Genomic DNA, 15142 nt, shown 5'->3' with positions numbered 1-15142 from the left:
CTCTATATATGATCCAAGATTAACTACTGATAACACCTCTAGTGATAACTAGGTTTGGGTTCGTAAATGCAAACGTTGACAGCATTTGCCATGGGGTCAAGAAATTAATGTCACAAGAGTTATATACTTATATTAGGGGAGAAAGTATTAAAAATAATAATAATGAAAAGAAACGGCCAAAAGCAAGTTAATTTAAGCCAAATAATTCAACTACCTAGAAATTAGGTATTCTCTTTGCCGACCATATGACTTTTCTGCCCTCAAATTTTCATTTCTTACATTTTTAAATGAATATCACAATATTTTTTTTATTGAGTAAATATGAGTATCCAAAAACAAAAAAGAATGCTTACAGAAATATAAACAGAAACTTCAAATATAAAAAATAAAAACTATTATGTATATATATACTAAACATCAATTATTAAATTAATTATTATATATTTTTATATGTATAAATATATATTGTTTTTGTATGGATGAACTTTTTAGATATAGCTCGTCTCTTGCGTTTGGAGTGAGAATAATTCGGACGTCAAAGAATACGGTGAGTGTGTACCTGCAAAAGACACTCTGAGCCATCAATAAATTTAAGTGGTATGAGAATTTTATGATTATAGAATGTTAAATATGAAATAAAATTTATCATGTGGTCTCTTTTGAGATATAGAAATAGATGTTTTTATAGGCATATAATTGATGTGTCTTGATGAATAGAGTTGATGTTATGATCGTTGGTCATTAAATCAGAATAATGGTTATTAAGATCGTCTGTTACAAACTTAGAATGAAGGCAAATAAAATCGAGTTATGACTCATAATGCACAATAAAGATCGAACTATATACAAGGTGACAATCGTAGCTCCCAAACTTTGTCTGGCGATCATATGATCCAAGCTAAATTTAGAAAATAAAATGAGTTATGAATTGGTTAAAAGATAAGTGAATAATGATATGAGATCCAAGCTTAGTCGGGTTATTATATCGACACTTATTGAAAACATAATTGAGTGGTAAGAGTCATTCAATTAAGATAATTGTGTGGAGGAAACTTTTTTTTTGCTTGAGAATAATTTTTCATGACATGCATACAACATTTGATTGTATGTGAATTGGAAAATTCAAAAATATATATCCGTCAACGGAATCAATTGTATGATCCAAAGATATAATGATTAATTATTTTGAAAATTTGTTTGACCCACAATAATTCACCGATGAATTTCTCACTCAAAGCAATTAATTATTAAATATTTGCTTTATAATAAGATTTATATATGACATGAATAATATAAATTGAGATACTAATGAACGTGTATGAAATTGCAGCATATATTGAATAATATATCATGTAAAACTAAAAGAGTTTAAAGTAAAAAAATATATTTTAAAGTTGATCATTATAGAAAAATATTCCTTAAAGTGAATAATGATATAATTTAGTGATAAGAATTATTCGATCAAGATAATTGTACGGAGAATACTTTTTCGTTTGTAAACAATTTTTCATGGCATACATATAGTATTTGATTGTATCCATTGACGAAGTCGATTGTATGATCCGAGGATATAATGATCAATTATCTTGGAAAATTTTTCGATCCACAATAATTTATTGATAAATTTCTCGTACAAAGCAATTAGTTATTGAATATTTATAATTTATAATGAAAGTCATATTACATGAATAAGATGAATTGAGAAAATGAATATGTATAAAGTCGCAACATATATTGAATAATATATATTGTAAAAGTAAAAGAGTTCAAAATAGAAAAATATACTTTAAAAGTTGATAATTGTAAAGAAAAAGATAGACTACATATGAATGCCATACACACCAAATGTGAATAATTTAATTTTATTTGTTAATATTTGAACTTTGTTTCGTAGAATCTGTATTAACTTGTTAATAAAGCAATAAAATAATAAATCATTTAAAGATATAATAAATTCTGTTTAGCTATGAGGTATATTTTTTATTTAACTTTTTGCATTATTAATCATATATATAGCTAATATCATAAAATTTAATAGCATAAAGTGAATAATATAACAGTTGTATATAATCGATAAACAATTGATTTTTGATGGAATCTAATTTTAAGATTTGAACTCATAATTATTTTTATTTAATTATATAAATAAAATTATTAAGCAATAAAAATATAATATAAATGATGAAATAAAAATTCAATTGACATGATAGTTATATGTTATTATTGTAAATAGATGACTTTGTATTTTAATACAGGAGATCTCTTTTTTTTTTTTTTTCAAAATAAAAACAGAAGAATTAATGAACTTTAATAATAAAAATAGGAACTGATTAGTATTGTCACAGAGAAAAATAGAAAAAGAGAACAAATTATTCAAAATACAGAACATATATTGAAGTTTGAATAATATAACTAATAAATTAGTAAATATTAGTTACACAAAACATAAATACAAAAATATGTATGAATAAAATATATAATCTTACTTGTATAAATATAGAATTTGAAAAAGTAAGTAAAATTGATAGGCGAGTTTATGTTTGGATTGATTGAAAATCGATTTTTTTTAGATTAATTGAAAGTTGAATTTATTTTTGGATTGGTTAAAAGCAAAATTTGTTCTCGAATTTGGTTGAAAGTCAATTTTCTTCTCAGATCGATTAAAAACCGAATTTGTTTTCGAATTGGTTAAAAGACGAGTTTGTTATCAAGTTGAAAACCGAATTTTTTCTCGAATCAATTGAAAGCCAAGTTTTTTCTCACATTAATTCATTGATCGATTATGACATGTGAAATGTTATGATACGTAAAAGTGAAATAATTTAAATGTATAAAATACATACTTTATAAAAAGTTACGATAAATTTAAATATGATAAAAAGCATTAAATAAAATCTTAAACAAGATTGTTGAAGTTATTGGTTCAAAAATTTAGACGTGAATCAAGTTTTATGAATTTGAGTGGAGTAATAAGAATTATTTTACTAGTCTCTACAAACAGTGCCAATTGTTTTTGTCTAGATGAACTTTTGAGATATAGTTCGTCTCTTGTGCTGTTGTAATACGCCTTTTATTTATTGAAATAAGAATAACTCGGATGTAAAAAAAATATGATAAGTCCATATCTGTAAATGACACTCTGATGTTCAAGTCAGTAAGTATTTAAGAGATATAAAAATTTTATGATCATAAAATGTTAAACATGAAATAAAACTTATTATATAGTCTCTTTGAGATATAAAAATAAGTATTTTTATAGACATAGAATTAAGGGCAAAACACATAAGTAAACCATAGCTAGGTCAATATTACATGAATCAGCCAAATCAAAAATTGATTCATCAATCAATCAAAGGAGATTTCTATATAATTCGAACCAATTTGGTTCGAACTCGATCTCCATGTAATTCGAACCAATTAGGTTCGAATTACACCTTGTAAAGGTTTGCCAAATAATTCGAACCAATTAGGTTCGAACTTCTACATATAATTCGAACCAATTAGGTTCGAATTAGTGTGAAGAATTAGCCAGCAAGTAATTCGAACTAAGATGGTTCGAATTACTAAGAATTCGTTCTGCACAGCAATTTAAGTTACGAACATAGTTTCTGCATCATGGTTTAATAAAACTCGCAGAGTTATTTATTCCGGTGTGCATTAGACATACATTTCGTTTAAAACTGCGGAGAAAGAACATATTCATTAACTAAATTCCCATTCAAAGTACATCACACTGACGTTAACAAATTATATCAGTCAGCAACTACAAGTAAGAAAACCGATAATAGTGGAATCTAAACGCGAAATTGAAACAACGAAAGTACCAAATCCACCAAAACACCTAATCATGCCCCCCGTGTGTGCTCTGCTCCTCCGAGCTGTGGGCAACTCCGACGTGTGTGGCCCGGCTGCCGACAAAGCCCACACCTCTTTGGCCGGTTCGGATCTGCCTCGTCCATATTGGTCCGTATCCTAGTGGACTTCGGCCGACCCTCTCTCGCACGCCTCTTATTGGGGTCAGGGATGACAGTCGGCCCGTCATATAGTGGCCAGAAACCCTCCGGAATGGGAGGTGTGAAACCCATCCGATACACACTGAAGACCGAACTAAGACGATATACGTGGTGGACGTAAGGCTCCCATGTAAGCCGTGAGTAGGCACAGCATGCCAGTGCGAGGGGACACGGGAAATGAAGAGCCTGGAAGTATCCACAGTCACATGTCTGAGATGCAAGTGAGACTCTGTAGCTACCTAGTGAGAAAGAACCAGTCGGAGTTGTCTCTGCGACGGTGAACTCGGAGTTATCTCTGTCGTACACAGTAACGGTGAAGCACCTAGCCATCTTCAAGTTGGCCTCTATACATTTCACCAAGTGCTGACTAAATTGTTGTCCGGTTCCCATCTGCGCCTCAGCCTCTCTCCCTTTGCGAACAAATAATTCCGCCAACCTTCTGTATGTTGCCTTCACTAGCGAGCACACAGGTAGGTTTCGTACCCCCTTGAGGATCGAGTTCACACACTCAGATATATTCGTCGTCATGTGTCCGAATCTACGCCCCTCATCACAATACTGTGTCCACAACGAATACTCAATCCGGTTCGCCCAGTCACACATTGCCGGGTCTTCGGACCTAAGAATATCAAATCAGTAATGGAACTCGACCTCGGTCTTAGCGTACGCCGCATTCACAAGTAGCCTCCTTGCGTCTTTGCCCTTGAAGGTGAGGGCGAAATTTGCCGCAACATGTCGAATGCAGAATGCCCAGTATGCAGACGGAGGTAACCAGCCTCCGTCAGGAGCCTCAAGCGCGGCCTTGATGCCGTTATGCCTGTCCGAGATAACCAGCAGACCTGGTTGCGGTGTCACATGCTGACGCAGGTGGGAGAGAAAGAAGGACCACGACTCAGCGTTCTCACCCTCGACTAATGCGAATGCAACAGGGAGTATGTTGGAGTTCCCGTCCCGTGCAATCGCGACAAGCAACGTTCCCCATACTTGCCATACAGATGGGTGCCGTCAATACTAATTAGGGGCTTGCAATGACGGAATGTCTCGATACACGGTGGAAACGTCCAGAATAGTCTGTGAAAATAAGCTCGAGACTCGTCCAACTGTCCACCGACACGAACAGGGCTCGTCTTTAGGACTGCAACAGTACCAGCCATCGTCAACTGGACTCCTAACACCCACCTTGGGAGCTCATTGTACGACTTATCCCAGTCACCATAGATGAGGGCAACATCCTTCTGCTTCGCCAACCAGACCCTCCTGTAAGTCGGCCTAAAGCCGAAGTGTGTTGCGGTGGCATTTAGGAGCACCTTGATGCTGACGGATGCATCAGCCCTAACCATTGGCATAATGAATGCCGATATCACATGGTAATCCAATTTTCTGTGGTCGCTGGAAATCGAGGTGGCGAGACAAGTATGTGGTCCGTTGTAATGTTTGACCTCCCAAACTCCCTTTCGCTGTCGGAGACTAAGCCGAATCAACCATGTGCACCAATTGCCGAACTCAGAACACTTGCCCACATACCGGCGATAGTCAGACTCCACGACCTTGTACTGTACCCCTCGACGGATGCTGTAAGTCTTGACACTTAAGAGGGCCTCTTCTTTATCCGGAAATTGCTGACCAACCTGAAACTCTGTCAGACCTGCAGACCCTTCAGCATCTCTAGCGCCAAATCCAGCCGGCTGCCCAGGTACCCCCTCCTGCCTCATGGCATCCAAGTCCAAAGAGGAAAAATGTGGAGGGTACTGCTGCGTGCCAGAGCTAGAACCACTGCCCGCCCCAGCAGGCTCACTTGCTCCAGCATCATCGCCACTGTCATCAGCAATCATATCTGGCTCGACATCATCGTCCTCTGGATCATCCAAGAATCCATCTCCAACCCCAGCCGGTACAAGACACTGTAAAGAGGTCCGCGGATATTCCCCTTCTCCGACCTCGTCGCCTACACTCCTGTTGAGATCAACAGCGAACGAAGGGGAGGCGACAGGTTGGAGGGGCGGCTCGTACGCAGGGACGGAGGAAGATGCCACGGCTGGTCTTGAGCTAGAACCGGCTACCGTGGCTACAGTGGTGGTATTCCGGTTCGAACCCCCCGAGCTGGACACGGCGTCAACCAACTCTGCCAACAGTTCTGGTGTCCTCACCTCTGGAAACTGCCGGCGACAATGAAACATGACCTGCAAGTCATCATCACTCCCGATTGTGAAACAATCGTACTTTACGATTTCCTGGAGCACCATGATTGGAATTCGATAAAAAAACTTCTTGACCCGTTTCACACCTTTTAGACCAAGTTTCAGCAGTACAGAGCTAACAAGGTCCTCATACCTCGTCGTAGGCCTTACGATAACACAGAGAGGATCCTTATTAGTGAACTTCACACCGGAACGAGTTTTCCTCTTAATGGATCCTCTGTGGTGAACCAACACTACGAAACTCTCCTCACTAGCCATCTTAGCTCCTCTCTAATGATACCAACTCACGTTCAAACCATATAAATACAGTTCTGGTCCTCACTAATTCGAACCACCATAGTAGTTGTAAATCGAACCAAATTGGTTCGAATTACTTGGCAAATGTGTAATTCGAACCTAATTGGTTCGAATTATATGTAGAAGTTCGAACCTAATTGGTTCGAATTATTTGGCAAACCTTTACAAGGTGTAATTCGAACCTAATTGGTTCGAATTACATGGAGATCGAGTTCGAACCAAATTGATTCGAATTATATAGAAATCTCCTTTGGTTGATTGATGAACCAATTTTTAATTTGGCTGATTCATGTAATATTGACCTAACTATGGTTTACTTATGTGTTTTGCCCTAGAATTAATGTTATAACGATTGGTTATTAAATCAGAATAATAATTATTAAAAACATTCGTTATAAATTTAGAATAAAAACAAATAAAATTAAATTATAATTCATAATACACAATAAAAATTAAAATATAAAATAATAGATTATATATTATTTAATTTATTTTTAATATATATTTTATGTTTTAATATATATAATAATTATTATTTTTGTTGTGTACACACGTAATAATTATATCATAATTAAGCTCACAATTCTTCTTATCTACACCCTACTTCAACCGAATATAATAATTCAATACTTTTATCATATGTGTGAAGCAACAGTGACAACTAATACGTGTATCTTTGACTGTGTATGCACTAATGCGTGGATAAATATAATTAGTTGTTCTATTTATAAAATTAATTAATTAATTGTTTATTTAAAAGTAAAAACAATATACATGTCTTATTTGAGAATAAATCTACTAATGTTCTACTCCTCACAGTCCCCAAATACCTTCTAGTTAGGATTAGTTCGTTATTACTAGTTATAGTTTTGTTAATAATAATAATAATAATAATAATAATAATAATAATAATAGTAAAAACCATTAAAATAACGTGATGATACAATAAAAATAAAATAAACTTATATCAGCAGAAAATTAACAATAACACATGATCTGAAGCTGATGACAATGGTACATTCGTTTAAGTAAACAACATTATCTCAACACTTCCAAACGGGCTTATGTCTTACTCTCAATCAAAGCAAATCTGGTATAACATATATAATCCAGTAATTAATGGTGTAAATCACAATCTTAGACTATAATAATAGAGTGCAAACAATATTAAAATCCTTGCTTAGTTGGCCACAACTCGTGCGTGCGCTCAATTGCCTACTCCTTTTAATGAAGACTTATGAGTCAATTTTTTAACACTCACAGTAAATCTCAAAAATCCACTTTATCATTAAAAACAATTTGCGATGATACTTCGCAATCTTTGAATAATCATATATCATAACGTAGTGTTCGTTGATTAATTTATGCAACTCCACTTCAATTGAGTTGGAAGCACTTCGTAATTATTATTAACGAAAGTCCAATTAATTATAAGCAGGTAAAAAATTTATTAATGTTTGAAATTTATTGAGTCCAATCGAACTTGTGATGCACAGAGTCTTATTATTATTTATTAGTATATATAGTTTATTTATGCTCACGATCTTATTTAATTTGTGCTACTAATTAACTAATAATACTTTGATGCTCGCAATCTTTCTGCTGGCTGGTAACTTATTTTGTATAGAAGACTAGAAAATTTTTTAACATATATAATTAGAAACGGTTTAATTATTAAATTAAGGTTTAAATAAGTAGCTGAATAGTAATCTTTATTCGTTATTAATGTGCCAACTCATCACACCTGATTTAATATAAATAAAAAAACATGATGAGTTGCAATATGATTTTGTGCTGATGTTGGGATTAAATTTCAACTTTATATATACCTGCTATGTTAGAGACACACGAGCAACATAACATTAATTCGAGACACTTTCTCTACTTTAGAGATCATTTATTAATTGATATATATTTTATCAGACCAACAGAAACCGAAATATTCATTATTAAGTAAAAATATATTTTTTGTTTTCACATGTGCATGAGATGCGTTGTATTTTTTATTTTTTTTAATATAGGTAGCACAAATAATAAAAAACATGAAAGGTTATTATTCATGGATAAAGAAAAGCTGAATAAAAATATATTAAAAAAAAAGAAAAATCAAGTCAAATAACATCTCAGCCTTTTGCACTTTCTCATATAACTTTTCCCTTCTACATTACCAGAAAATGATGACAATAAAGGGTGTACCTATTTTATATGCCAAAACTACAAAATCAATTATTTTAATATATATACTCTTTATTGTTTCTTCTTCTATTTATTAAGTTTTATATTGTGTATAAATTAAAAGTTTGATAATTTTTATAAGTGTAAAATAAAGAATAAAGAATAGGTTAAAGCAGAGTTTATGTATTGAACAGAATAAAGAATAGCAGTTTTGCGTAATTAAGTATGAAAGCGATAACTAATGTAAAATGAATGGGTTGTCACATGCAAGAAAAAGGTTATATGATATGATAATAGAAGAAAATAATAAAGAAAAGGACAGCTGTGCACCCTGTATGCCCCAATATAGCGGGATAGCCTTTGTCTTTGTGTGGTTTTATTTGTATAAAGAAAACATAATGGGGTCTACATTAAACACTTAAAAATTTATGTGCCTTAATCAGTATATGGACAATTTTATTGTTAATTCAACACCGTTTTTCTTTTTCAATATATCTAATCTCATGTGAATTCTGTCTTTCTAGTTACCAGTAAAAAGTTGCATATAATTAATTACTTCAAATCAAATTTTACATTAAAAGAAGGGACGTATAAAGTAATACAATGATAAGAAATTGAGCATGTATCGTCCAATATTATTTAATAAGATAAACACGTATGATAATGATAGGAGTAAAGTATCGTTTTTGTCCCTAACGTTTGGGGTAAATTCCAAAGTTGTTCCTAACGTTTCAATCGTCCTATTTAAATCCCTAACGTTCAAAATTGACTCATGTTGTCCTGCCGTTAGAGATCCGTTATAGAATTACGGCGGACAAAATTGAGACAATTTTAAAACGTTGGGGACAAAACAATACATAGAAATAATTTTAATTTTATCCTTTAATATATTAATTTTTACTGTACATAATATTCAATCGTTTTTTAAATTACAGTTTTCACATTACTTTTATTTTAAATAAATTAATTTTGTTATAATTTTATTCTTAAAGTAATGTAATTTTTTTATAATAAATAAATTTTACACTTTCATTAAATAAGTAATTTTACTTTCATTATTTAATCACATTACTTATAATTTTTTTAATAATTTTACACTTTCATTCTAAATAAATTAATTTTTTATAATTTTACATTTAAAGTAATGTAATTTTTTTTATAAATAAATAATTTTACACTTTCATTTTAAATAATATAATTTTACTTTCATTACTTAATCACATTTACTTATTTTTTTTTTTAATTTTACACTTTAATTTAAATAATAATTTTTTATAATTTTATGCTTAAGTATTGTAATTCTTTTATAAATAAATTTTTATACTTCATCTAAATAATGTAATTTTACTTTCATTAATCACATTTTTATTTTTTTTTTATAATTTTACACTTTCATTCAAAATAAATTAATTTTTTTATACTTTTACTCTTTCATTCTAATAATGTAATTTTACTTTCATTATTTAATCACATTACTTATACTTTTTTTAATAATTTTACACTTTCATTCTAAATAAATTATTTTTTTTTATAATTTTACATTTAAAGTATGTTTTTTTTTATAAATAAATAATTTTTACACTTTCATTCTAAATAATATAATTTTACTTTCATTACTTAATCACATTACTTATATTTTTTTTTTTAATTTTACACTTTCATTCTAAATAAATAAATTTTTTATATTTTATGCTTAAGTATTGTAATTCTTTTATAAATAAATAAATTTTATACTTTCATTCTAATAATGTAATTTTACTTTCATTACTTAATCACATTACTTATATTTTTTTTTTATAATTTTACACTTTCATTCAAAATAAATTAATTTTTTTATACTTTTACTCTTTCATTCTAAATAATGTTTACTTTCACTACTCAATCACATTACTTATATTTTTTTTTTATAATTTTACACTTTTCATTCTATTCATATTACATTTATTTAGAATAAAGTGTAAAATTTTATTTATTTATAAAAAATACATTACTTTAAGTATAAAATAAAAAAAATTATTTAGAATAAAAGTGATGTGATTAAGTGTAAATGTGATTAAAAATATTGAATACTATGTATAGAAAAAATTATATTATTGAAGAATAAATTAAAATTTATTTCTATGTATCTTTTGTCCCCAACGTTTTCGTCCTATTTAAGTCCTTAACGTTTTAAATCGTTTCAATTTTGTCCCGCCGTCAATTTTATTAACGGATTCCTAACGGTAGGACAACATTGAGTCAATTTTGAAACGTTGGGGATTTAAATAGGACGATTGAAACGTTAGGGACAACTTTGAGACTTACCCCAAACGTTGGGGACAAAAACGATACTTTACCCCAAACTTAACGTCACGTTTTAAGTCTTATTTGTTGAACCACCCGAGATCTGATTTCTCAAATGATGGGTAATTTATAATAATAATTTGAATAGATATTAATTTTAAACAGATATTTTTTAAATAAAAATTAATTATATATTTATTCTAAATATATTTATATAAATCGAATTAAATAAATTTAATTTAATTATCTAAATATAAAAATCTGATTTAATTTATTATCTATTTTATTATATAATAAATCGAATCAAGTTAATTTAATTTATTTGTAACTTGCATATGTATAAAAACACTGTAGAATAAACATCATACATTAATATATATTGAATTTGTGCTAAGCAATTAAGCATTCATTGTACATTTGGTTGGGCATACATTAAAATTTTTTATTATAATATTGCCAATTTTTTTATAAGATCATAATCAGTGTAATTGTACTACTATAGATAGGGTGGACAAATTAAATTTGCGCCCAAAGTGTAAAATTTAATTTCTGACAATATGTCTCTCTAAGTATGATGAAGCAATGTGCAGGCAAGCATTGAAGTCATTTCATTATTTCACCTGGTACCCTTCCCTAATATACCAACCTAGCCTTTGCTAACATTCACGTTATGTATGTTCTTTCCTCTTTCCTCCGAGGGCATTCTGGTAAAATTGCCCCACGAAATACACAAAATCTGAGTCGGATTTATGGGTGGCTGTGTTTTACTTCCCATTGGCCACAACGAACACACATAAAACAAAACCTATATAAATATTTATTTATTTATTATTAATTAATTAATGACATATTTGGTTCCTTTCATTTCAATTGCTGAAATAAAAGCATCTCCACCTCCACCTTTGTTCTGTTCATATGCAGTCATGTGTATTAATCCTTATCATTAATTCATTATACACACTTAATTTAGTTTAATTAGAAGGTATAGTATTTTCTTTTATTTATTTGTTTTGTTAATTGTTATTCACTTTACCTGCACCACCCTTTCAGGGTTGAAAGGGATATAATATATATCATATTCGTGTTATCTTTTATCACTTTTAGATCTGATAAGAAGAAGAGAAACTTTTTTCTTAAGATGCTGAGTTTGATCTGATAAGATTAGATTATTAAGGAGTGGAGTGGAGTTGAGTTGAGTTGAGTTGAGTTCACTCTCTGAGACTGAGACTGAGACTGTCTCTCTTTCTTTTTCTTGATTTTATTTATTTATTGTTGTGTTAGTTGTGCTTCTGAAGAAGTGAAGAAATGGAGTCAGATCTTCAGGCACCGAGTTCGAACGGGTTGACACGGTACCGATCGGCACCGAGTTCATACTTCACGGACATAATTGACCGCGAATTCTACGAGCACATTTTCAACCGTCCGTCAAGTCCAGAAACAGAGCGAGTCTTCTCCAGGTTCATGAACAGTCTCCGTGACGATGCTGCACCTGAAGACGATTCACTCCATCTCGATTCTTCTTCTGTCAAAGAAGAACACGATATCACTCCCTCACAACCTCTTCTCTTTCAACACCAGCAGCAGCAGCAGCAGAACAACGTCAATAGCTTCAACTATCAAAGCACGTCGAGACCGCCGTTGCCGAATCAGAATCAGAATCTTGCTTCCTCCGGTGGTGTAGAAGGAGTGTATTCTAATAATAATAATAACAATAATCGGTTGCCGCAGATGAAGAATCAATCTAATCTTGTTAGGCACAGTAGCTCACCTGCTGGACTATTTTCCCAAATTCACATTGAAAATGGTACCTATCTTCACTATTTTTCTTCATCATTATTAGAACATTCTATATATATAAAATTAAAGTCGAATGAGCTAGTGAGTGGTTAGTTCGCTCGTCGGCGCCGGTTCGAATCCCGCCTTATAACCAAAATTAAAGGCTAATAACTAGTAGTAACTCATACTAGTATTTAATTAAGATTTCAGCTTTTGATTAAAATTAGGGTTAGTTGGTTGGTTGTTAAAATAAGTTATGCAAGCTTAATTTGGCAGGGTATGTTGTTGATATGCGAGGGATGGGAACTTTAGGAGCAGTAAATAAGAGTGTGGAAGAAGTGAAGTTCTCTTCTTCAAGGACAAGGAGGTTGAAGAATCCACAGAACTACTCCTCCTCCGCCTCCGGGAGAATGTCTTCAATAGCTGAGATTGGCAACAGGGATAGCAGAGAAGACAATCCAGATGCTGAAGCTTTTGGAGAAACCCACGGCGAGGATTTCATCAGGGAGTTCGCGCCCTGGGATGATTCCGTCGCCGTGAATGACATTGTTGCTGGTCTAAAAAGATTCAGAGATGATGATGTGAAGCCATTTTCTTCTGGTTTGAATGCAGCTGAGACTCAGGTTTGTTTCTAGATAGAAATAATTGAGTCTTTTTCTTGTTAATGTAGGGTTATATACAAGTAACTCAGCAAGGTAGTGAATTAGTTCGTTTTCAAATTTAATGCCATTGACATGATTTTATTGCATTGATCTTGATCAGAACGAAAGTAGAGGACAGCAAGCTGCTCCTTTGGCTCATCAAATGAGTTTGCCAAATACTTCAGCTGAAATGGCAGCCATTGAGAAGTTCTTGCAATTTTCAGATTCTGTTCCGTGCAAAATTCGTGCCAAGAGAGGCTGTGCCACTCACCCAAGAAGCATTGCAGAGAGGGTACAATTATTTCTAGCCAATGTTTTCTTTTCCATCATACTTTTGTGATTCTTGATTCTAAAGTAGACAAAAGACAACCAACCAATTAAATTCCCTTGATCACTTTTTCTTCTTTTGGAAAGCATCAAACCATTTATAATGTTTGGGTATGTTTGTGGAACTTGCATTTAGGTTAGAAGAACTAAAATAAGTGAGCGTATGAGGAAACTACAAGATCTGGTGCCTAACATGGACAAGGTAATTAGATTCTGATTCAAGGCACAAACTATGTATGTGGATTGTGGAGGGTGGTGGAGGCATGCATGAACCTTGTTTAAATCTTTTTCCCTTTTGCAGCAAACAAACACAGCAGACATGTTGGATTTGGCTGTCGATTACATCAAAGACCTTCAAAAGCAAGTTGAGGTATGCATGATAATCACCTAACAAGTACCAACCTAGCTATCTCAATTCTCAACATAGATTTAATTTGGTTGCACATCTTATTAGAATTAAAATGTATATAACTTCAAAATCTAACACAATTTTAGGACCAAATAGCACATGCTATGTTTTTTCTTTTTGGATCATGGAATGTAAGTATATCTATTTTTGTACATTTGTACAGACGCTTTCAGACTGTCAAGCTAAGTGTACGTGTTCTTCCAATCCACAGCAATAACAGGAAAGAGGGGGTGACATTTATATCTACTTTTAGTCTTTATGTACAGATTTGTAATAATTTGGTTACGAAGCTAAGATATAGGGTAGGTTTTCTCTGTTTCTGCACTTTCAAAGATGACATTTATGATTATGTGAACCCTTAATGTACACAGAAGAAAAAAGAGAGAGAGAGAGAGATAAATTTATGTGGCTGTGGCTGTAGTGTAGGAAGCCACACCAATGTGCCATCTTCTTCAACGGTTGAAGAAAATTCAACCATAAAAAGCGGACTTTTGAAGGCACATGACATTGGATCTGTACAAAATTTTATTTTGTAAGTTATTGCTTTGTAAGCCTTCAAGGGCCCCATTTGTAGAACTCTTGATCTGATCTTGCAGTATATTATGAAAAAAACTCAAATTCATTAATAATATTAAGTTATGAATATTGTTAGAGGTATAACTCTCATTTTCTGTACTTTAATTTTTGGAGTGGATACTTCAATGAGGATATTTTACACGAAGATAATATTGTGAATTATTAGATCGTAGAGTCAAACATATCAATCTATCTTAACAATTTATAATATAATCTTTAATTTATAATATAATCTTTGTGTGAAGACTGAAGACATTATCGTTGAAGTATCCACTAATTTTTGAAACAAGTATTTATTTTACACGCATGTTCGGTTCACAATGACTTGGCATGGAAGACACGGGGCTATAGGATTAGGGGGACCAGGCAGACATTTTTTTCTTTTCTGATACTGAGGTTTTACTGTTTGTTTACCTTGCAATTATGCTATTTACAAACTTTCTTTAT

At 32.1% G+C, this 15142-nt stretch overlaps 2 protein-coding genes across 4 annotated transcripts; one reads left to right on the top strand and one right to left on the bottom strand.

The window, feature by feature from the left end:
- Positions 1 to 4646: 4646 nt before the first annotated feature.
- LOC130945659 (uncharacterized) lies at positions 4647 to 6469 on the bottom strand. Its single transcript, XM_057874361.1, has 2 exons — positions 5062 to 6469; positions 4647 to 4996 (listed from the first exon to the last, which is right to left on the bottom strand). Exons 1-2 carry the CDS (start codon positions 6467 to 6469, stop codon positions 4647 to 4649), a joined length of 1758 nt encoding a protein of 585 aa, XP_057730344.1.
- A 5355-nt stretch (positions 6470 to 11824) lies between these two features.
- Positions 11825 to 14766, top strand: LOC130946851 (transcription factor bHLH122-like). Of its 3 annotated transcripts, XM_057875730.1 has the most exons (7): positions 11825 to 11948; positions 12248 to 12770; positions 13019 to 13365; positions 13505 to 13675; positions 13847 to 13912; positions 14012 to 14080; positions 14283 to 14763. In XM_057875730.1, exons 2-7 carry the CDS (start codon positions 12272 to 12274, stop codon positions 14334 to 14336), a joined length of 1206 nt encoding a protein of 401 aa, XP_057731713.1. In that variant the 5' UTR covers positions 11825 to 11948; positions 12248 to 12271; the 3' UTR covers positions 14337 to 14763. The 3 variants fall into 3 exon arrangements, with proteins under 3 accessions (XP_057731713.1, XP_057731714.1, XP_057731712.1); XM_057875731.1 differs by lacking the exon at positions 11825 to 11948 and having other exon boundaries at positions 12059 to 12770; positions 13040 to 13365; positions 14283 to 14766; XM_057875729.1 differs by lacking the exon at positions 11825 to 11948 and having other exon boundaries at positions 12061 to 12770.
- Positions 14767 to 15142: the final 376 nt, after the last annotated feature.

The sequence above is a fragment of the Arachis stenosperma genome, chromosome 8, assembly GCF_014773155.1.
Source record: "Arachis stenosperma cultivar V10309 chromosome 8, arast.V10309.gnm1.PFL2, whole genome shotgun sequence".
Taxonomy (NCBI): Eukaryota; Viridiplantae; Streptophyta; class Magnoliopsida; order Fabales; family Fabaceae; genus Arachis; species Arachis stenosperma.
Note: the sequence above shows the minus strand (reverse complement) of the source record. Positions and strands in the feature narration are given on the sequence as shown.

Bases quoted from the DNA above. Each gene is read 5' to 3' on its own strand.
- LOC130945659 (XM_057874361.1), bottom strand. From the start codon at position 6,469: ATGGCTAGTGAGGAGAGTTTCGTAGTGTTGGTTCACCACAGAGGATCC. The intron at 4,997-5,061 runs GTATCGAGACAT...CTGTATGGCAAG, and splicing joins ATTCTGGACGTTTCCACCGT to TATGGGGAACGTTGCTTGTC.
- LOC130946851 (XM_057875730.1), top strand. From the start codon at position 12,272: ATGGAGTCAGATCTTCAGGCACCGAGTTCGAACGGGTTGACACGGTAC. The intron at 13,366-13,504 runs GTTTGTTTCTAG...GATCTTGATCAG, and splicing joins TGAATGCAGCTGAGACTCAG to AACGAAAGTAGAGGACAGCA. The intron at 13,913-14,011 runs GTAATTAGATTC...TCCCTTTTGCAG, and splicing joins TGGTGCCTAACATGGACAAG to CAAACAAACACAGCAGACAT.